The 24483-nt window shown below is 34.7% G+C and overlaps 1 protein-coding gene across 1 annotated transcript in view; it reads left to right on the forward strand.

The window, feature by feature from the left end:
* LOC136031680 (probable G-protein coupled receptor CG31760) overlaps window positions 1-24483 on the forward strand; it is a 342470-nt gene that overhangs the window by 80060 nt on the left and 237927 nt on the right. Inside the window, exon 5 of the mRNA XM_065711357.1 lies at window positions 19785-19935. Within this exon, the coding sequence (XP_065567429.1) occupies window positions 19785-19935 (151 nt within the window). The remainder of the gene's footprint in view (window positions 1-19784; window positions 19936-24483) is intronic.

Genomic DNA, 24483 nt, shown 5'->3' on the forward strand with positions numbered 1-24483 from the left:
AAACTCTTCATCGCTCTTTACTTAGGCAGTGCTATTACACTGTCTATGATAGGAAAAATGATAATAAATGTTATAAACCTTTCACATAGACTCTAGTCGATCGAAACATACCAGAAAGATCAATATAAAATAGGTCAATAAATAGAGAAAAACAGAAAAAAAAATTTTACATAAAACAAGGTTTCAATCAAAAATTCATTAAAATGGCGCCATAAAAACGTTAGCACACAATAACACAGAATTAACGCTTATTTCATGGATATTAGGTTAAACCATCTCTTGATAATATTGGTAAAAAAGGGACAGAAATTGGCAAAAGATGTTACTCTTTCTCCTTATCATATCCTAGGATCCACGGCTAAAACCTTTCTGTCTTAAGGTGCTCAATGAGCGCCACGAGACCTTCGAAGCAAAAAAAAGTAGCCAAAAAACTGAAAAATCTTTGTGTTGCTGCGTTGTTTTCAGGCTACCATGTTCTTAAAAGTTTGTTTTATTTTTATATTTTTTTTCTTTGTGGATAGTACAATAAAATAAAAACCAACTATGTGCCTTCTCTTTGGATTTATGTTGTTGATTGTCTTATGAACAGGAATACAGTTGGGTTCTAAACAAGTGCTGCGTCACTTTTATCTGGCCTTCCATCTCTAAAGTATAGCCAGAACATTTGAACAGAAAGATGATCCATATTGATAATTACTGAAAGATTACGTGTCCCCCCTTCAGATCAACCTTTAAAGGACGATTTCCTCTAACAGCAATTTGCAAAGAGGAGCAAACTCGTTCTTATCGTAATTTTCAAGAAACTAAAAATTCTACAATAAAACATCCCTACAGAACTCTGTTGACTCAGTAGCAAAACCTGACCTCCTCCTTGTCTTTAGCATTTAATTTACAACAGTAATATTGTCTTTAGAAACATTACTAAATACATTGTTATAATTGGCTCATCTATTAAAAAATTATAATGGATAAATAGTATATTAACACATAGTGCAACTCAAATATTAATTATTCGTAACAATCTAGAAAACCAACCATTTATTTTATCTTTTGATTTTTGTCTTATAAACTGAATGAGTTTGCTTTCTGAACAAATTATGTGTCCTTTTTGTTTGCTTTTGTGAATTTCCCTTTTTCTCATTAATTTGGAGGCATAATTATGAAATAAAAGAGTGTCCCTTTTTTCTAATTTTTTCTAAGAAAAGAACATTTTTGAGGTACTATGCTAATGACATCAACTTGATTAGATTCATAGTGCATAGGAAAATAACAATGGGACAAGAACCTCATTGACACTGTCATATTTTCTTTTAAGTTTGCAAAAGTAAACTAGTTGCTTAATTGAGATTTCGAACTTCATTATAGCAAAAACCTGAGGGAACTTTTCAGGATATTCATCCCTGGAATTTTTCAACTGTAGAAAAACAAAAAAACATACTTTTGGTTAAAGGTCCATACTTGAACGCTTCTTACTGGTTGGGAACAATAATTCTTGTGGTTAAGGATCCATACTTATAAATATCCACATGGAATTTGTTGTGGTTAAAGGTCCATGCTTCAACCCCTCTTGCTGGTTGGCAACTGTATTACTATTCACGATATGCGACTTAAAATATATTTATGTAACTCATCTATTTAAAATTGATACATACAATCGATGAGCTCGCTGGTTCATATCTTATTTTTTTTTTCTAAAAAAAATCTGATGTTTGCAAAGTTTACAAAATTTGTTTCATGTCCTTTGCTCAAGTACAAAAAGTGTTTGAATTTCGAAATTAAAATTGTTCTTTTCCAATTTTTCAAATAGTAATGGTAATTCAAAAACCCCAACAGCCTTGTTGACCTATGGACTAATTTGAACAGAAGAGCTATCTCAAAATTTCAATTGGATGCATTTCGGTAAAATATGACGTGTTTGTGAATGTTTGTCTGTGATTGTGGTGGAGGGTTAGATGCCCTCCAATTACTGTTCGTCTTAAAAAGAACACTATAGCTTCTGATTAACAATCCAAGGAGACCCCCCCCACCGAAGCTTATACGACCACTCTTTGCATCAAAACCTTATCTGCCCGATAAGGAATAACTTACAATCCTTGCCCTGGACACAACAAACAAAACAAACAAACAAAAATTAGTAATAATAGATTGTGGCAACATTCCTCAAACTTATAATTACTGAACCTTTCAACAATGCTGAAAAAAGTAGATATCTCAAAACCTTGTTTGTATGTTTGTTTTTGGGAAATGATAGGCGTGGAGGGGGGGGGGCTGTTGGTTGCTCTCAAGTCACTTCTGATTCTTAAAAAGACACTTTAACTTCCAATTTCAAATCAAATAAGCCCCATCTGAACTTTATACGGTAGACCGTTCCATAAAATCTTACATGCACTCAGGGTATAACTTACAGCCCTTGCCCCAGGGCTCAGGGGGAGGCTGTGCCAGCCCTAGAGGCAATGTTATCTGTTCTTTGGACTACTTTGATCAAAACGGTTATATCACAATTTCAATCAGATGCTTTAGGTGAAAAAGGGGTTGTCGGGAGGGGGGCTAGTTGCCCCCATCAGTTTTGATTCTTTAAAAGGAGCTTGAACTACCGATTTTCAACCAAATGAGACTCTTCTAGAGCTTATACAGCCATCGCTTCTATAAAAGCCGGTTTTTTTTTTCAACCCCAAAATCCATGATCTTTGGACTATTTTGAAAAAGGGCTGTCTCTAAATCTCAATCGGATGCATTTCGGAGAAATACGACGTGTGTTTGGAGCAACTAATGATTAACAATACAATAAGCCCCCTCCCCCGAAGCTTATATGACCATCCTTTCAATAAAAACCTCACTTACGCCTAGGGCATAACTCACAACCCTTACCCTGAGGGCTGTGGGAGGGGATCGTACTCAAAGACATAAATTCTGGACCTTTCAACTACGCTCAACAAACTGGCTATCCCGAAATTTTGACGGGGTACCTTTGGGTAGATGATTGGCGTGGGAGGAGGGTTGGCTACCCTACAATCACATTTGAATCTTATACGAAGTGCCCTGGCCTAAAACAAACAAGCCAAAATAGATAATAAATTGTGCCAACATCGATCTTTACTTAGGCAGTGCTATTACGCTGCCTGTAAAATATGGGAGCTGACCCCTGGTCCTCCCTCCATGGCCCGATCCCCCACCCTCCCAAAAAACAACTTATTAACGATTTATTGTTGTTATATATACTTATTAACGAACTGATCCCTGGGTTTCTCTCCATACTTCCCCCTCCCCCACTCCATAGAACAACTTATCAACGATGTTTTATTCAAAATCATGGGATCTGACCCTTTGTCCTCCCGCCATGGGCTGCCCCCACAAAAAAAATCATTAACAGTATTTTATTCCAAAAATCATGGTAACTTACCCCTTCCCCTTCCTTCATGGCCCAAACCTGACCCCCCTAAAATACATATAGTTTAATGCGTATAGGAATACGTAAAATACGTATAGGAATAAACGATAGTTTATTCCAAAAATTATGAAAGCTGCCCTCTGGCCCTTCTTCCGTGACCCCTCCCCCCAAAAGAAATCAAAACTTATTACCGATATTTTCTTCCAATAATCATGGGATCGGACCCCTGGCCATCCCTCAATGGCCTGAAAAAAAAAACATATTAAGGACATTTTTTCCAAATTTTTAAAATACAATTTTAAAATAGGGAATAAAAAAAACTTGAAACTTGGCAATCAAAAATGAACATAAATTAATTCAAAAAAACTTTCCGGAAAAAAAGTTTTTCAAAGAAAAATAAAGACCATATTAAACTTAAGATGAGATGAATATAAATCTACAATAACTCAAACTCAAGACGGCCAAAAATTACTACCATAGAATAAATGAAACACAAAACGAACAGAAATTGAATAAACAGTCATAGCAAACACAGCAGGTAGTAATATAAATGACCAATAAATCCTAAAACGAATCAAACTTAAATTGAATATGCAAAATCAAGCTCGAAACGAACAAAAGTCATCAAACAGTTCGTGGTAACGAACTGTAGTAAGGAGCGACCCGGCTCAATAGTAACCAAAACTCTAAAAAATGGAATTTTGATACCAATAGCTACATCAAAAGAATCGCATTTTAATGCTGGTTTTAAATATATAAGTTTCATCAAGTTTAGTCTTACCCATCAAAAGTTACGAGCCTGAGAAAATTTGCGTTATTTTAGAAAATAGGGGGAAACGCCCCCTAAAAGTCATAGAATCTTAACGAAAATCACACCATCAGATTCAGCGTATCAGAGAACCCTGCTGTAGAAGTTTCGAGCTCCTATCTACAAAAATGTGGAATTTTGCATTTTTTGCCAGAAGGCAGATCACGGATGCGTGTTTATTTGTTTTTTTTTTTTTTTTTTTTTTTTCCCCAGGGGTGATCGTATCGACCCAGTTGTCCTAGAATGTTGCAAGAGGGCTCATTCTAACGGAAATGAAAAGTTCTAGTGCCCTTTTTAAGTGACCAAAAAAATTGGAGGGCACCTAGGCCCCCTCCCACGCTAATTATTTTCCCAAAGTCAACGGTTAAAAATTCTGTGATAGTCATTTTATTCGGTATAGTCGAAAAACCTTATAACTATGTCTTTGAGGACGACTTACCCCCCACAGTCCCCGTGGGTGGGGCTTCAAGTTACAAACTTTGACAAGTGCTTACATATAGTAATGGTTATTGGGAAGTATACAGGCGTTTTCAGGAGTATTTTTTTGGTTTGGGGGAGGGGTTGAGAAGAGGGCGATATGCTGGGGGAACTTTCCTACGAGAATTTGTAATGGGAGAGGAAAATTTCCATGAAGGGAGAGCAGGATTTACTAGCATTATTTAAAAAAAAAACAATTAAAAAATAAAAGCGAAAAAGCTTTTTCAGCTGGAAGTAAGGAACAGCAATAAAACTTAAAACAAACAGAAATTATTACCCATATGAGGGGCTCACCTCCTTCTAATACCTCGCTCTTTACGCTAAAGTATTTTCGGTAATTTCAACTACTTATTCTACGGCTTTTGTGATTCAGGGGGTCATTATTAATGAATTGGGATAAAATTTAAGCTTTAGTGTAAAGAGTGAGGTACTGACGATGGGGCGAATCCCCTCATATATGTAAAAAAACATGAGAATACAAAAGTTCTTTACGTAAGCTAATTTATAAGTTACGTAAATCTTTTACCAATAAAAATATTCGTAAAAAATTAAAAGTTCTAGTTGCCTTTTTAATTAACCAAAAAATCGGGGGGCAACTAGGCTTCGTCCCCCGCTCTATTTTTCTCAAAATTATTCGATCAAAATTATGAGAAAGCCATTGAGCCAAAAAAAAAATATGCAAATTTCGTTTTGATTATTCCTCTGCGGAGAGCCAAAATCAAAACATGCATTGATTCAAAAACGTTCAGAAATTAAATAAAAAAACAAGTTTTTTCAACTGAAAGTAAGGAGTGACATCAAAACTTAAAACGCACAGAAATTACTTCGTATATGAAAGAGGCTGCTTCCTCATCAACGCCCCGCTCTTTACGCTAAAGTTTTTTACTGTTTTAGAAAGAAGAATTGAGAGAAAGAGTCAAACTTTAGCGTAAAGAGCGGGGCGTTGATGAGGAAGCAGCCTCTTTCATATACGAAGTAATTTCTGTGCGTTTTAAGTTTTGATGTCACTCCTTACTTTCAGTTGAAAAAACTTGTTTTTTTTATTTAATTACAACAAGAGTCTGAGTATTGCCTCCTTCTCTCATTGTAGAAGTCTAAAACATACTACGTCATTGGTGATTTACTGAAAACAAATTATATTACAAACATTTTCTTTTGTTGTTATTACACAATCGAAAATAAACATAAAAATTACAGTAAAATTAAGTGTTGAACCGAAGTCATCAGCAATTAGTATCATTATATAACCAATATTCAGTTTAATTTTATTAGTTCTTTCCAAGGCTTTCCAAGACAAATATACATTAACTACAAACAAGAGTTTAGATACCACCCCCTCCCCTAAATCCAAAAGTCTTTTATAGAAAAAAGAACTTTTCTAAAAAAAAATACTTTAATAGCGAAAGAAGGAGACAATACCAAGACTCTTGTTTATAGTGATTTTTGTTTGCTTCAAGCTTCATTTGCATATTCAGTTTAAGCTTTACTCGTTTTAAGATTTATTTATTCATTTATATTAGTACATATTGTATGCGTTATTTATAGTTGTTTATTTAACTTCTATTCTTCTTTGGTTTCATTTATACTCCAATAGGAAAATATTGTTGTGTTCGTGGTAACGAACTGTAGTAAGGAGCGACCCGGCTCAATAGTAACCAAAACTCTAAAAAATGGAATTTTGATATCGATAGCTACATCAAAAGAATCGCATTTTAATGCTGATTTTAAATATATAAGTTTCATCAAATTTAGTCTAACCCATCAAAAGTTACGAGCCTGAGAAAATTTACCTTATTTAGGAAAATAGGGGAAAACACCCCCTAAAAGTCGTAGGATCTTAACGAAAATGACACCATCAGATTCAGCGTATCAGAGAACCTTACTGTAAAAGTTTCAAGCTCCTATCTACAAAATGTGGAATTTTGTATTTTTTGCCAGAAGACAAATCACGGATGCGTGTTTATTTGTTTGTTTGTTTTCTTTTTCCCACGGGTCATCGTATCGACCAAGTGCTCCTAGAATGTCGCAAGAGGGCTCATTCTAACGGAAATGAAAAGTTCTAGTGCCCTTTTTAAGTGACCAAAAAAATTGGAGGGCATCTAGGCCCCCTCCCACGCTCATTTTTTTCCGAAAGTCAACGGATCAAAATTCTGAGATAGCCATTTTGTTCAGCATAGTCAAAAACCGTAATAACTATGTCTTTGGGAATGACTTACTCCCCCACAATCCCTGGGGGAGGGGCTGCAAGTTACAAACTTTGACCAGTGTTTACATATAATAATGGTTATTGGGAAGTGTAAAGATGTTTTCAGGGGGATTTTATTTTGTTTGGGGTTGGGGCTGAGGAGAGGGGGCTATGTTGGAGGATCTTCCCTTGGAGGAATCTGTCATGGGGGAAGAAAAATTCAATGAAAAGGGCGCAGGATTTTCTAGCATTACTATAAGAAAACAATGAAAAATAAACATGAAAACGTTTTTTCAAATGAAAGGAAGAAGTAGCATTGAAACTTAAAACGAACAGAGATTATTACGCATATGAGGGGTTATAAAAATACTTTAGCATAAAGAGCGAGGTATTTAGGAGGAGATAAATACCTTGCTCTTTATGCAAAAGTATTTTTAGTAATTTCAACTATTTATTCTACGGCCTTTTTGATTCAGGGGTCATTCTTAAAGAATTGGGACAAAACTTACGATTTAGTGTAAAGAGCGAGGTATTAACGAGGGTACGAACCCCCTCGTATACATAATAAAAACATAAGGTTATGAAAGTTTGTTACGTAAGTTAATTCTTAAGTTACGTATATTTTTTACTAATAAAAACGTTCGTTAAAAATTAAAGTTCTAGTTGCCTTTTTAAGTAACCGAAAAATTGGAGGGCAACTAGGCCTCCTTCTCCACGCCTTATTTCTCAAAATCGTCTGATCAAAACTAAGAGAAAGCCATTTAGCCAAAAAAAGAATTAATATACAAATTTCATTTTAATAATTTATGTGCGGAGAGCCAAAACCAAACATGCATTAATTCAAAAACGTTCAGAAATTAAATAAAAAAAACTAATTTTTTTAGCTGAAAGTAAGGAGCGACATTAAAACTTAAAACGAACAGAAATTACTCCGTATATGAAATGGGTTGTCCCCTCCGCAATCCCTCGCTCTTTACGCTAAAGTTTGACTCTTTGCCACAATTCTACTTTTAAAAAAAATTAAAAGCTTTAGCGTAAAGAGCGAGGGATTGCGGAGGGGACAACCCATTTCATATACGGAGTAATTTCTGTTCGTTTTAAGTTTTAATGTCGCTCCTTACTTTCAGCTAAAAAAATTAGTTTTTTTTTATTTAATCAACCATAAAGAATAATCCATGGACAGGCAGTCGTGTCGTCAGTATATATATATATATATATATATATATATATATATATATATATATATATATATATATATATATATATATACATATATATATATATATTATATATATATATATATATATATATATATATATATATATATATATATATATATATATATATATATATATATATATATATATATATATATATGTATAATACCTTTTTCTTACTTTAGTAATGTAAGTAGATCAGTACTTGAAAGAGGCATTAATCTTGCTCATCCATCCAATTACATAGGTCAGACAGCATAGCCATACGCAATCAACCACAAAGAATAATCCATGAACAGGCAGTTGTGTCGTAAGTAAGTGTAAGTCGTCATATACCGAATATTAAAAACAATAAATAGGACAAGTAATTCAAAGGCAACCATCCAACACGAGGGCTCATCAGGAGAATGCACACTTTATATATACACACACACACATTATATATATATATATATATATATATATATATATATATATATATATATATATATATATATATATATATATATATATAATATGTTCTAGGCGGACTGCCTTTCACAATTCTCTGTTGTAGTTTCCATAATTTGTTAGTAAGATATGATATTTTCATCATATCTTGGTATATTTTACTAGGTTTCCTTCCCTTGTGAACCTAAATTTCCTTCTTTGTTTTGGTTACTGTGACATACAAGCACCCTTTTTTGTAGTCCCTCATTTGAGCAGAAAGTCTATTTTGCCAGGTTTTACATTTACAAAACAGAGATTAAAAGGTTATTGAAGGTAATTACCCTTTGAAGAGAGAAGAAGCAGAGGTGTGTCTTTCAAAATACCTTCTCCTTAGATCATTAATGACCTCATGGGAAGCATGAGGTCATTAATATGGGGTCATAAGCATGAGGTCATTAATGGGAAGCATGAGGTCATAAGCATGAGGTCATCCTGAGAGTTTCATTTACTAAGGTCAACTACTTTCCAAGGTAAACAAAAAGTCCCTAAAATGGATTTTTTGTGATGTATCCATTATTATTGTTATAGAACATCGTGGTAGAAATTGTTTGAATTTTTATTAAATTTCTTCAGCAAAAAAAAATCAAAAATAAATAAATAAATTAAAAAAAAGAGCTAACAGCAAAACAAATGGAGCCCATATGTTAAGACTGCAAAATTTATCTATCAAATATGATTAATTTCAGAAGGAAATAATCAAGATAGTCCTTTCATCTTCCAAATAGTCCTTTTAGTGGTCCGTCAAAAGTCTCTGGAATAATATTCTCCAACACCGTAGAGTCCAAGTCTTGATGATTTATGCCTCGTTCTACAATGAAAGATAATGATTATGATTCTAGTAGCCAACCAAAAGACAGATAGTCTTTGGATATTTTCTTATAAGAGATATCTGTGGAATTAGAAAAGCTAGCAATAGTAAATTTTAATAAGAATTTACCATATTGATGAATTTCCTAAATGACTTGTCACAGTTACTTCAAAATCATCTCCGCTTGTTATTACAAGGAAAATAAACATAATGATTTGTTGAATAAAGCACCATGAAAAGTAAAAATTCTTTCTTAGTTATACTTCATCACATTGAGAAAAATCAATTATTATGGGGGTCCTGAATATGTAAAATTCATTTTCAAAATTCGAAAATCTATTAAAATACTAGCTGTTATTTCCCATAAATTTTGGTTGAGTTCTAGAGTTCCAACCAATTTTTGTGGCCGATATTCCTGATATCATGGCACAGAAGAGGGATGGCTACCTTCCACGCACTTTTGATTCTTAAAACACTAGACAACACTAAAACACTAAACAGTAAGAAACTTAAAACACTAAGACACTAGAGCTTTCAAATTTCTAATCAAATGACCCCCCTCTACTTTTAAGGGGCTATGCCTTTTATACAAAATGGGCCAGGAAATATGAAATCTGAGATCCATATGGCTCTTTACCAACTAAACGCTAGTGCAGTGGCTCTTATCAAGTTGCGGTTATCAGGGATTACTTTTCTTGGCAGATCATTCAATAAGGAGATCTATTGTTGTACAGAGCCAAAGAATAATATAGAGCCAAAGAATAATATGTACAGAGCCAATAATATGTACAGAGCCAAAGAATAATCGTATACTACAGTTAGTCAATGAACAGAACTGATCTTCAAGATCTTGTGGAGCTTCTTGTAGGTGGTTCAACCTTACCGTGTTTGTGCGTGTTTGCCGTATTGGCAAATGGTGGTGCAAGTTGAGAAAGCTCATGAAGAGGTGATTGTAGAAACAGCTAAATTGTGTTGATGCCTCTAAATTTCTCCCCGAATTTTTTTTTTTTATGAATGACACCATACGGTGGATATCCAGCTTCAGAATTAACCTTTTATTGTTTATTGTTCATCATACTTTGCTCTGACTTGTATTTTCGGTGGGTAAATAGTAATAGGGGTTAGTTTACTATTTCTTTTTTTCGTAGTATGTGTTTTCTGTTTTTGTTTGTGGTTCTTGGATTTTTTTTCTCCCGCACATTCCCACTCATAAGGCCTGTCAGAGGAACATGATGATGTTTTTTTTGTTTTTTTGTTTTTTTTTTGTTTTTTTTTTTTTGGTTGAAAATTACTATTGGGTAAACTTTGAATAAATCCTTCTATCTGTCCCTTCAAATTTGTAAAGGTCCACAGTCGGTGCTATAACTCACCCTTATTTTGGATCCCCTGAAGTGGTACCAGTACGGTTTTAGGAGTTTTTACAAAAATTGGGCATCCATGTTTGGTAACAGAATATATGATTCATACAAAGGGTTTAAATTTAAAAAAAAAACAAGTTTTTTCAACTGGGAATATGGAGCAACATTAAAACTTAAGACGAAGAGGAATTATTCTGTATATGAGGGCGCTGCCCTTCCTCATTCCTTGCTCTTTAAGATAAAGTCTTAAAATTCTTCGAAAATACTTCCCATTCAAAATCGACGGCTCTTGTCTTTGAGAAGTCTCCCCAAAGAATTAGGACAAAAAGTCAAAGTGAGAAGTGCAACCTAACTTTATAAACCTGTGTAGAATAATTACCTTCTACTAGCTATAAAAAAATGGAAGTTAGGACAGCCTTACAACATAAAACTTCCCACTGGTAATAAAGTAAATTTTGATTAAAAGACAAGTCTCTCAAGATACGGTTATTTCCAGGTAACTACTGCTTTATTAGAGCACTATTCCCGATAAGTGATACAAACTGCTAGGTAACTGCGAGTCAAAATTCAATAGCCTATATATCACGCTTATCCCAACCAAGTGTTGCTGAAGTATAATATAGCGACTAATATATGATCCAAAATATAAACTTCTTAGATCTTGTATGCTCACTTTGTATAAGTAGATATCTGAATACGTTGGGCAAAAAAATTATAATTATTACATTATATTATATTTTTTATGTTACATTATATTTTGATACGTAACAATGAATAATAAATAATTGATAGTTGTTAGTGAATTGATTAATTATTAATTAACTTAAAAACAAAGTTTTTCTTACGGAAGTGAAGCGCTAAGTTGAAACTTCAAACGAACAAACATTATTGCTTCGCCAATTGCAAAAAAATATCTTCAAAATTAGCTAAAAAAAACTGATTCGTGACATTTTCCATTGTTTTTAGAATTCTAAAACCTATTACTTTACAGAAAACAAAACCGATCCAAAAAAGATGCTCTCTTAGAAGTGGGAAATTCTATGAGTATCATGCATAAAACAACGACTAGGTATAAATCTCTCTGTACTCTTTCAGTGACCAAGCTGTCGATAACTTTGAGTGTAATTCCCCATTCCCCAAAAAATCCAAACAAGCTCAGTTTTTAGTAAGGTTCTAGTTTTTACAGTTCTAAAGATATTAGGAGATATCACGAGTCAGTTCATTCGACCTAATATTTTAGAATTATCTTTTAAATCTGCAAAGTAATAATTCTTTTCCGTTTTAAGTTTCATCTTCGCTCTTCACTTCAGTCAAAAAACGTTTCCTTTTTTGCTCTTTTTGTAATATACGCTACTAGTAAGGAGCGACATTAAAACTTAAAACGGGCAGAAATTGCTTTGTGTATGAAAGAGGCTGTTCCCTCCTCAGTGTCTTGCTCTTTACGCTGAATTTCGACTGTTTTTCTCAACTTTACTTTTTGAAACAGAAAAAACTTTAGCGTAAAAAACAGATCGTTGAGGAGGGAATAGCCCCTTTCATATACGGAGTAATTTCTGTTCGTTTTAAGTTTTAATGTCGCTCCTTAATTTCAGTAAAAAAAAAACTTGCTTTTTTATTTAATCTAGTAAAGAGCGATCCACAACCCATAGTAACGAAAAGTTAACATAGCGTTAAAAAAAAAATATTTGGTGAGAAAAATTACCATTTGTAGCTGATCTGCAAATATTAACTATTAATTTGTATGTTTCTATCACGTATATGAGGGGATTCACCCCCTTGTCAATGCCTCGCTCTTTACGCTAAAGCTTAAATTTTGTCCTATTTCCTTAAGAATGACCCCTGAATCACAAAGGCCATAGAATAAGTAGTTAAAATTACCAAATATACTTTAGCATAAAGAGCGACGTATTAGGAGGAGGTGAGCCCCTCATATGCGTAACAGTTTCTATTCGATTTAAGTTTTAATGCTGCTCCTTACTTTCAGTTGAAAAAACTTTTTTACATTTATTTTTTCATTGTTTTTTTATTAATGCTAGAAATCCTGCGCCCCCTTCATGGAAATTTTCTTCCCCCATGACCAATTCCTCCATGGAAAGATCATACCACGTAACCCCATCCCTCAATCCCCCCCCAACCACAAAAAAAACTGGAAACGTCTGTACACTTCCCAATAACCATTACTATATGTAAACACTGGTCAAAGTTTGTAACTTGCAGCCCCTCCCATGGGGACTGTGGGGGCGTAAGTTGTCCCCCAAAAATAGTTATTAGGTCTTTTGACTATGCTGAACAGAGCGGCCATCTTAGAATTTTAATCAGGTGAATTTAGGAAAAAATTATCGAGGGAGGGGGCATAGGTGCCCTCCAATTTTTTCATCACTTAAAAAGGGCACTAGAACTTTTAATTTCCAATAGAACGAGCCCTCTCGCGATTTTCTAGGACCATCACCCCTGGAAAAAAAAACATACAAACAAATAAACACGCATCCGTGATCTGTCTTCTGGCAAAAAATGAAAAATTTCACATTTTTGTAGACAGGAGCTTGAATTCTCTGATACGTTGAATCTAACGTCGAACAAAATGGCTATCTCAGAATTTTGATCCGGTGACTTTGGGAAAATAATGTGCGTGGGAGGGGGCCTAGTTGCCCTCCAATTTTTTTAATCACCTAAAAAGGGCACTAGAAGTTTTAATTTTCATTAATATAAGTCCTCTCACGACATTGTAGGACCACTGGGTCGATATGATCACCACTGGGAAGAAAAAACAAATAAACACGCATCTTTAATGTTCCTTCTGGTACTAAATAAAAGATACCACATTTATGCAGTTAGGGGCTTGAAACTTCCACAGTAGGGTCCTCCAATACGCTAAATTTGATGGTGTGATCTTCATTAAGAGTCTATGACTTTTAGGGGGTGTTTTCCCCATTTTATGAAAACAGGGCAAATTTTCTCAGGCTCTTAACTTCTGATGGGTAATACTAAACTTGATGAAATATATATTCAAAATCAGCATGAAAATGCGATTCTTTTGATGTAACTATTGGTATTAAAATTCTGTTTTTTGGAGTTTTGGTTACTATTGAGCAGGGTCGGTCCTTACTTTAGTTCGTTACCACGAACTGTTTGATTGCAGCTATCGCTGTAACCATTCCTTTAAAATTATTCCTGTAAAATACTATTTGATTGATTAATTAAAAAAAAAACACCTATACTTATATGCAACTCAAAGCAAAAGTGTAATATATTCTTTACTTATTACAAGAGTATAACCTCCTTCCCCCCCCCCCAGATGTTTTCATAGCACATTAGAGAATCTGAACACGAGCTAATGTGTAAGCTTCTTACTTCAAATATTCCCTATAGGCCTACATTACGATTCAAACAAGCCTGCTAATAAAAATAATTTTAAATAAGATGATTTTTAAATTTGTATTTATTAAAAAGACGAATTAACCATCAGCAAATTGTCCTTAGCAATTGTCAGACCCTATTTTTAGTTAACCCCAAATCGCTAAATAAATGCAATTAATGTTAAAGATGAATTAAAATTTTTTTTAAATTTAAATGCTGTTTTGTTCCATTAGTTTTACTTCAGAAATTTGAATAAATCGTTCTTTAAAACTTTTAAAACAGATCGTGGTAATGAACTGTAATTAAGGAGTGACCCGGCTCAATAGTAACTGAAATTCCAAAAAAAAACAGGATTTTGATACCAATAGATATATCACAGAATCGGTTTCTTACGCTGAATTTACCTTTACTCATCAAAGGTTACAAGCTTGAGAAAGTTTTCATGATTTTCAAAAAAAAGGGAGAACCACCCCTTAAGTGATCTTAATGAAAATCATACCATCAGGTTAAGAGTATCAGAAAATCCTACTGAATAGGTTTCAAGCTCCTACCTGCAAAAATGTGGAATTTTGTATTTTTTGTCAGAAGAAACATCACGGATGCATGTTCATTTGTTTGTTTTTTCCCAGGGGCGATAGTGTTGACCCAGTGGTCCTAGAATATTGGAGGATAGCTCATTCAAACGGAAATTAAAAGTTATAGTGCCTTTTTTAAGTCACCAAAAATATGGAGGGCAACTATGCCCCTTCCCCGCCCCTTTTTTCCTAAAATCGCCTGATCTAAATTTTGAGATAGCTATTTTGTTCATCATAGTTGAAAGGCCCAAAAACTATGACTTTGGTATAACAAGACGCCGACAGTCTCAGGGGAAAGGTATTTCAATCATAAAATTTGCTCATTGTTTACGCATAGTATTCCTTATTGGGTTGCATGCATACATATTCGGGTGGAGGGGGCTAACAAATTTTTGGATGTTTTTTTCCAGGAGTAAGCAATTAGTTTTTGCAGCCATCAATAAGATAATATTAATACTACTTAGACTTAAAAGACTTGAGATACTAGTAATATTTTCCCAAAAAGAAAAGCAATAACCTGAATCTGACATCAAGTTTTTGTAACAAAGGAACAGACAAGTATTCTTTCCTCCGAACTCGTCATATACCATGAGTGATTTTAGAATGTTTCGAAAGGACCAACTACTTTCCAATGCCCTATCGGCCCCAAATACAGATCGAAAATTTAAAACAGCCCTTTTTCTTGATTTACGCGGCTTTATCAGAAGCAAATTGATATGACGATCCAGTTCACTATTGTCAACATAACATAGTTGACTTATGAAAAAGCCATGTTTCTCCAATAAGTCCTTTCACCTTGTACTCGTCAAATAGAATAAATGATCTTAGAAACTTGTTTTTGAGGGGCCCAACTGCTCTTTCAATAACCTTTGTGGCCCCATATACTGATCAAAATTTTAAAATGTCACTTATTTATTCTTTTTCCATAATCACAATAATATATATTTCACGTTCCTGTTATTCCTTCTATTTTCAAATATTTCCCTAGTTTCTAAGAGATCAGTTCTTTCATTTATGGAAGCTCGCCTGGAAGAAGTCCAAATCATATTTAGTTTCTAAATAAGCTTTGGATTCTATGAAGAAATTAAGGACTGCAATATCCTGGCTACAGCCGTGATCTGCACTTAAAAATGGGGAGCCACAGTATTATTCTTGGATAGCAACTGTAATATGACTCCACGTTGTGAAAGGAAACACTTATATAAGAAATCACATTCACCTGGTATAAAACTTTGTAATATAATTAAAATCACCATAGAAGTAGTAAAATTTCTTATGGAACAGTTCGTAAGGGATTAAGAACCCTCAAGAATGTAGCCTGGGAGGGACATTTTCCCTAAAAGAGAAGACTTAGGGCTCTGCTCTGAAATTTTCTGAAAAGTCTGTTGAAGTATTTTGCCAGCAGGTTTGAGTACCCATGGAGAAATCTAAACTCCACACCTCTACCCTAAGATATCAGTGGGAGGATATACCCATAGAAAATCGGGAAAAATATATCAATGTTTAGGTAGTTTGGTATAAAAATACTGTTTTCTAGCCCTTAACTCCCTTCTGCTAAGATCTTTTAGAGTAATAATATCCTTTTCCTGAAGGTACACTTCCAATTTTTTGGTAAATACCTTTTAAGCTCTTTTCAATGATTTAAGGCTTGAAAAACCATTGTAATGATGTAACCCCCCCCCCCCCCCGAATAAATCAAATAACAAAAAATATATGCTGAAAAAAATCAAATGAAAAACAATGAAATGAATCTGAAGGAAAAGAAATCAAAATAGGAGAGGGAAAAAAGGAAGAATAAAAAGTCGATGATGAACAAGACAGGCAATAGATGAAAAACGAAAATTCAAATAGCCATCCCCCCAGCGTAAAAAGTAAACTGGTAACTGTTTAAAAACAAATATTTTTCGATTCCAATTTGAATGAATATCTTTCGTGACCTTTGGTGACTTTGGTTGACCTTTGGTTACTCGCCTTCTTTATTTTTTCTGCTAAATGTTTGCTGAAACAACTAAAGATAAAAAGCATGTATGAAGATAAGTAGGTAGGCTCTGAAAACATATTTAGACTTTTCCAAAATGTTTTCATTAAGTCGATGCATAAGTATCGTTTTCTTTGGCCCTAATCATGATCAGTCTATTGAAGCATCATACAAAATATATAATTTTGCAATAAATTTTGCAATATAATTTTGCTTTATTTTGCAATAAAGCAAAATATGTTTTTGCTTTATTCATTAGATGTTTACTGAATATGATTGATTGATGAATGATTGACTGAATGAATGATTTACCGAATGAGAAAATGGTGTGGTGGGCAATTTTGATTTTTTTTTCTTTTTTTTTGAATGAAAATACAAAAGAAGGCGTTTTTCAATGATGGATATTTTTCAAAATCTAATTAGGGAAAAAAACGCTGATGAGAAACAGAACAAGTAATGGCTTACTAGTTTATTTGCAACTTCAATGAGGCATCCCCAATTGTAAGTAAAATGGAATGTAATGAAGTGGAACCAGTTGATAAACGAATGTAAGTTTTAATAAGACAATGTAAAGAATGTACAAAATTTTCGCTTCACATCTGTGTTACAGGAAAAGATATACGAAAAATGAAAAGGTTTGTGACACCTTGGATATGAAGGAAGATTTACTTTATGAGGAAGAATTAGTGACAGCGCCAAAACGAAAAAAATAATAATGTCCCAGGTGCTGATAGTTTGGTGAATGAGTTTTTTCAATATCAACGAGAGTAAAAGGAAGAAAACAAAACTAGCCTAAAAAAATAAACTCGTACAAAGAAGAACTGAGATATCTGTAGTTCCCACGCACTGCATTTACGGAAGAATACAGCAATTTTGTAGATTGCAGATCACTTTTTACCAGCCTTTTTACGAAAAACTGAAATCCGTACGTAATGACATTTTTCGACGCATGCGAGAAAACATGCTCAGTGATCCATTGATAGTTGATCGTTCAGTTGCTTCTGGGCTATAGTCTGTTTGTTACCATTTTTTTACTTCTTCATAATAATAATACCAGCAAATCGATTGAAATTTATCTTCTGTATAATAAGATAAAGGTAGTTGCGTGCGATTTTTTCAAGAATTTTAGTGCGTTTTTTTCGTCAAAGAAACGCGTTTCGGTTGCACTTTGTCTCAAATCACAGCATTTGGTAACAAAGGGATGGGTTACAATTAGTGGTTGCCAACTTTCATCAAACAGTTCGTGGAAACGAACTGTAGTAAGGAGCGACCCGGCTCAATAGTAAACGAAACTCTAAAAAACGGAATTTCGATGCTAAAAGATATATCAAAAGAATCGGATTTTTATGCTGATTTTAAATATATAAGTCTCATCAAATTTAGTCTTTGTCATCAAAAGTTACGAGCCTGAGAATATTTGCCTTATTTTGGAAAATAGGGGGTAACACCCCCTAAAAGTCATAGGATTTTAACGAAAACCACACCATCGCATTCAGCGTATCAGAAAATCCTACAGAAAAAATTACAAGGTCCAATCTAAAAAAAATGTGGAATTTCGTATTTTTTGCCAGAAGACAAATCACGGGTGCCGGTTTATTTATTTATTTTTTTTTTTTTTTTTTTCCAGGGGTCATCGTATCGACCAAGTGGTCCTAGAGTGTTGCAAGAGGGCTCATTCTAACGGAATTGAAAAGTTCTAGTGCCCTTTTAAAGTGACCAAAAAAATTGGAGGGCACCTAGGCCCCCTCCCGCGCTCATTTCTTCCCAAGTCAACGGATCAAAATTTTGAGATAGCCATTTTGTTCCTCATAGTCGAAAACCATAAGAACTATGTCTTTGGGGATGACTTACCCCCCAGAGTCCCTGGGGGAGGGGCTGCAAGTTACAAACTTTGACTAATGTATACATACAGTAATGGTTACTGGGAAGTGTACCGACGTTATCAGGGGGATTTTTTGGTTTGGGTGTGGGATTCAGGGGAGGGGGCTATATGGAAGGATCTTTCCTTGGAGGAATATTTCATGGGGGAAGAGAAATTCAATGAAAAGTTTTTTCAATTGAAAGTAGGGAGAAGCATTAAAACTTAAAACGAACAGAGATTATTACGCATATGAGGGGTTCTAAAAATACTTTAGCATAAAGAGCGAGGTATTTAGGAGGAGATAAATACTTCGCTCTTTATGCTAAAAAAAATTTAAGTAATTTCAACTATTTATTCTACGACCTTTCTGATTCAGGAGTCATTCTTAAAGAATTGGGACAGAACAAGATTTAATGTGAAGAGCGAGGTATTAACAATGGGACCAACCCCCTCATATATATAATTAAAAATATAAGAATATAAAAGTTTGTTACGTAAGTTAATTCTTAAGTTACGTATATTTTTTACTAATAAAAACGTTCGTTAAAAATTAAAAGATCTAGTTGCCTTTTTAAGTAACCGAAAAATTGGAGGGCAACTACGCCTCCTTCCCCACCCCTTATTTCTCAAAATCCTCTGATCAAAACTAAGAGAAAGCCATTTAGCCAAAAAAAGAATTAATATGCAAATTTCATTTTAATAATTTATGTACGGAGAGCCAAAATCAGACATGCATTAATTCAAAAACTTTCAGAAATTAAATAAAAAAAACTAGTTTTTGAAATGAAAGTAAGGAGCGACATTAAAACTTAAAACGAACAGAAATTACTCCATATATGAAAGGGGCTTTTCCTCCTCGACACCCCGCTCCTTGCGCTAAAGTCTGATTCTTTCTCGCAACTCTTCTTTTTAAAACAATAAAAAACTTTAGCGCAAAGAGCGGGGTGTCGAGGAGGAAAAGCCCCTTTCATATACGGAGTAATTTCTGTTCGTTTTAAGTTTTAATGTCGCTCCTTACTTTCATTTCAAAAACTTGTTTTTTTTTATTTAATAAATAATATAGATCAGGTTGCATGAGCCGAACATGGCAAAAGTTTGCCAAGCGTGGATGAATTATGCAAACCGTTGTGGGAACTGTGTCAACCGTGGCTGAAATATGCCATGTGTGGCAGAACTGTGTAGAACACGTGCCATTTTGAGATCTACAGCAAGTAGCAGAAAGTAGGTGACACTCTGGATACTATTTTGACCGAATACAAAATATACCTGATTCTCCTTTCTAGTTTGAATGGACTATTGGTTGCAGATGTGAACTTGTCCAATTTGGACATTCATCAATGTGACCAGCCTGTCAGTACCAGTGGGAGGCTAACTGTAACGGATGCTGTCCCCGCCTTTGTTGGGACACACAAATGTCACTTGGAAACTACTGAGGTAAGATCCCTTCTTATGTTTTGGTTGCTTTGCCAAAAGGCATTTTAAGACCTACTTGAATAGCATTAATTGACCTCTTTTTGGGATATCGCCAGGAAACATTCTTCTTTAATATTTGAAGTATGTTGATTCTGATCATCATTTTCATTTTTGTCAAGATCCTTTTTGGCTTGGGATATAATTGAACTGCTAACTATGGAAGGAAATGTGTAAGGAAATCCAAATATTGCAGGAGAAAAAGATATCATTTTTACAATAATTCAAATTGAAAATGAACACAATTTGCACTAATTTAGGTTTTCTTAGCCAAGATTACTTGTGGAGGTAATGGTGACCACCCTCTTACCACCTAACCCGATATTAAAAGGTTTAAATTCACAAAAATATGGAACTTCTGGTTTTTTAACCATGCTTACACTTGTCTAGAAAGAAAAATTGTAATCATAGCAACACCTTCTTTTTGCAATTTTGTAGCAGATTTTATCTTGTTAAGTCCTGATATTCTCCTTGTATACCTATTCAATACTCATTCAAATTTGGGTACCTTTGTACCAGAGGATAGCTTTTTTATGGCAGCCAGTGACTATGCGATGAGACTGGGCCGATAGTTCTGTTAAATTAAATATAAAAATGAATTTTCTTAAGAAAAAGTTAGATTAAAATTGAAACTAAAAACCGGCATTAAACAACTTAAATAAGATACTAAACTCAAAATAGATGCTTCTAATGAGTATCCAAAAACTATCCAAAAAAGGAGAGGAATAAACACAAGTGGGTGTGCTTTTGCACTCCCCCTCCCCTCCCAAAAGAATAAAATATTTTTTTAGCTTGGAAAATAAACAGATTGTTCAAATAGGAAGGTTTTTTGGTCAATTGGTATTTCAACACATTTGAAAGAAATTGTTTTACAAGGCAGAAAACATTGACAGAAATAAGATTCTATTTTTCATGATTTTTTCGAAAAATCAATTAGACTAATTGAGCTTAAGTAAAACTCAATTAAATGTCAAAACTTTTATGTCAAGAAAATGTTACTTATCAAAACCAAATAAGATGTCTCAAACATTTTATGTCGATCCTTTTACCACAAACGAGTATGGTTTCGCCCCCCCCCTCCGTCAAACACAGCAAACGGTGAAATTGTCATTTGCTCTTTACTGAAAACTGGAAAACTAACTTCAGGGAAAAACTTCATGCAGTCGTAATCAACGTAATTATCAACGTTACGATCAATAGCAGGGTCGTATTGATGATTTTTTTTCGGAGGAACGAAAATTTGTCTACATGCATTTTTGTTACTTTTACACGAGTCAGACAAAATCTTGAAGGGGAAGATTCAAACAGAGCCCTTTCCCCTGGATGCGCTCTGCTCACCAGATTAATAAGATTAATTTTTTTTATGAATAAGTCCGTTGTTATGACTGAGATATGTTTATAATTTTGGACCCTTGCCCCTGGGGCAACAGCCCACCTCCAGTAAAAACAAAACGTTTTTTATGAAATTATTTACCTCCTGGACAAAAGTTATAGGGAGCTTTCGACTGTTTTTATTAAAATAACTATCTTAAAATCTCGATTCAAGGACATTCAGGTCTGCACTGGTACCCAAGGGTGCATGAGTTTCTTAAGGGGGAGTGTAACATAATCCTTCGATTGTTTTATCTTTAAAAGGAGCGCCCCTGCTCATCAGATTAATAAGATTAAGTTTTTTATCAATAAGTCCTCTGTTACGACTGATATGCTCCTACACTTTTGGACCCTTGCCCCTGGGACAACAGCCCGCCTCTGGTAAAAACAAAACGATTTTATGAAATTATTTACCTCCTGGACAGAAGTTATAGGGAGCTTTCGACCGTTTTTTATTAGAATAGCTTCTTAAAATTTCGATTCAAGGACACTCAGGTCTGCACTGGCACCCAAGGGTGCATGAGGTGCTTAAGGGAGGGTGTAACATAATCTTTCGATTGTTTTAGCCTTTGATGCCTCCCTTCATGTTTGTACGAAAACCCACTTACGGTGGGATGTTTATTGATAGGGAAAGTTATTTTGGAAACGTTTCGCCCCAAAGTGATCCAGGGGAACCTTTACCATGACACATTCCATTGATGAAGATATTCCAAAAAAAGGTATTTCGGCTCTCATCTGAAGAATGCCCTCTGATTCTAATCCGGGGAAGGTACTGGCTCCTGGGGTGCTTCTTTGATTGTTATGCTGGGTTATTTAATCTGCAGAGTTTTCCGCTTACCTGGTTTGAAAATCGAAAGCAAATAAGCATCGGTACGGACTAATTTCACGAAACAACTTTCTGCTTATTCGAAGACTACCAAGAGGAACCTTCTAACGGTAGCCGGAGATAGCTGAGAATCTAATCAAGCTGACCATATTGTACATTGCCAAGGCTAATCTCAACCAAGAGATACTGAATAATAAGGCCACCGTTTTGGAATAAACATTCCTCAGACGAGATCCGAAGTTTCAAGACGGTGTTAACTATGATGGAGGGGGCGGTGCTGCTTACCCAAATAGCTACAATATATATACTTGCTTAAATAATCAAGACTCAAAGGGAACTGTAGGTGAATGGGAGCCCCCCATCTGTCATAAATGGTATAAAGTGCAGTCTCTAAAATTACTGGATAATCAGCCACCTTGCAGTCTCTTACAATTATATGAGAAGAAGGCTCCCAAATATGTCATCTTTCATTTATTGCAACGTCTATTATGGCTTCAAACTAGAATCACTGATTGCAGAGATTATGACAGCATGATCTGTATGTGTCTTATGGGCTTGAGCATATTGTTGACTTTAACACCTTCTTTGGTCTAAGTAGACCTCTTGTTCATGGTTGTTGGTTTTTACAAATTACTTTGAATCTTTTGAGCTAAGAGCTTGAGATTACGCAAGTAAACATGTGACTCTTATTGACTGAGGTAACATTCAAATTTCATCACTGATCAAGCATGTATAGTTTATTGAAAATAAAATGGACGGGAATGAGATAGTCTTCGGAGTAAGTTGGCTATTTAGAATAAGAAAGCTCTCCCCGAAAAAGTTAAAAGGCTGCAGATGCGTATACATGGCTCATATCAAACTCTGTCAAAATATCAGATAGCAAAGACACCAATTTCAAGCAAAGACAAAATACGGCTCAATGTCAACCTTAAGGAGGCTGTCAGAGAAAGGCAAAATTAACAGACATTCTGAGTTTTATTGGAAAGCCTAACGATCCTAGTATCCTAGGAACGATCCTAGGATCGCTCAACTCTGGTTTATAAAAACTCCTAGTGACGCTGCTCGTATGATTCGCTAATCCCGGCTACAACACATGGAAAATTTCTTCACAATTAATACTTCCAGGGTTTCTTCCATAAAGAACTGGTAAAGAAGGTGATGCAATCATCAAGCGGTGCATTAATTCCTTCTCTTTAGTCTGATAGGATTACGATCCAAGATTCTTAGACACAGACTAAACATACCAAATTTTTAAGCGGTAAACATACCGCTCAACTTGAACCCCACTTAGCTTAATCCCGTTCAACTCAATCTTCGTGTGTGCATGTAACTGGTAACACGTTATGTTCATCTGAACACTAATTGAGTTGAATAGCAGTTGAATCGAGTAGGGGTTGAGTTGCTTAGGGGTCGAGTTAAGTGGGATTGAGTCAATTGAGGGTTGAGCTGCATGGAGGTTGATTTAAAGGATGTTGAGTAAAATGGGGCTCATTTGCACGGGGGTTGAGCTAAATGAGATCGAGCTGCATGGGGTTGGGTTGAATCGATGTTGGATTACGTGGGGTTGAGATGCACGAGGGTTCAGTTGAATGTAGGCTGATTTGCAAGGGGGTTCAGTTAAACGGGGTTTAAACCAGGTGTGGGTTGGGAAGTGTGAGGGTTGAGTTTAATGGTATTGAGTGAAATAGGGATAAATTGAATGGGATTCAGCTGCATGGAAACTGTGGCAGATATATTGCCCTTACGTCAGCTATTCTGCTCCAAAACACCAGTGGGCTCTGAAATACCTTTCAGCGTTATATATATACACATTTAGTCCAATAGCCTGATTCTTTATAGGTTCCTTTATTTGCAAAATATGAAAAATTAGAGCTTTAATTAAAACACAAAATGAGGTATAGTTTTGGTACAGAAGAAAGCCAAGCCGCTTTAGGATATTTTAGGATATTTGTGCAGTAAAACAAAATGTTTTAGAATGTATTATTCGTCTGAATCCGCGTCATATGGTTTCACTTGGTGCAAACAAATATTCTACAACGTGGCCATAAAATATTTATTTAAAAATCAAAAAGAAAGCCATTCATTAGATTTTGCTTATTTTGTAAAATGCAAGGTTGTTTTTTTTATATATATAGACGTCACTTAATTTTCAGAAAGTTGAGGGACCGGGACTATCCATGGGATATCAGACACTTGTGTTGCACACTACAATGGAATAAACAAAGTTTTATGTAATCGCAAAAATTCAAAATCACAAAAAAATCAAAATATGCCATAAAAACTATAAAAAAATAGCAGACAAACTCTAGTAGCGG

The sequence above is a fragment of the Artemia franciscana genome, chromosome 10 (genome assembly GCF_032884065.1).
Source record: "Artemia franciscana chromosome 10, ASM3288406v1, whole genome shotgun sequence".
Classification (NCBI taxonomy): Eukaryota; Metazoa; Arthropoda; class Branchiopoda; order Anostraca; family Artemiidae; genus Artemia; species Artemia franciscana.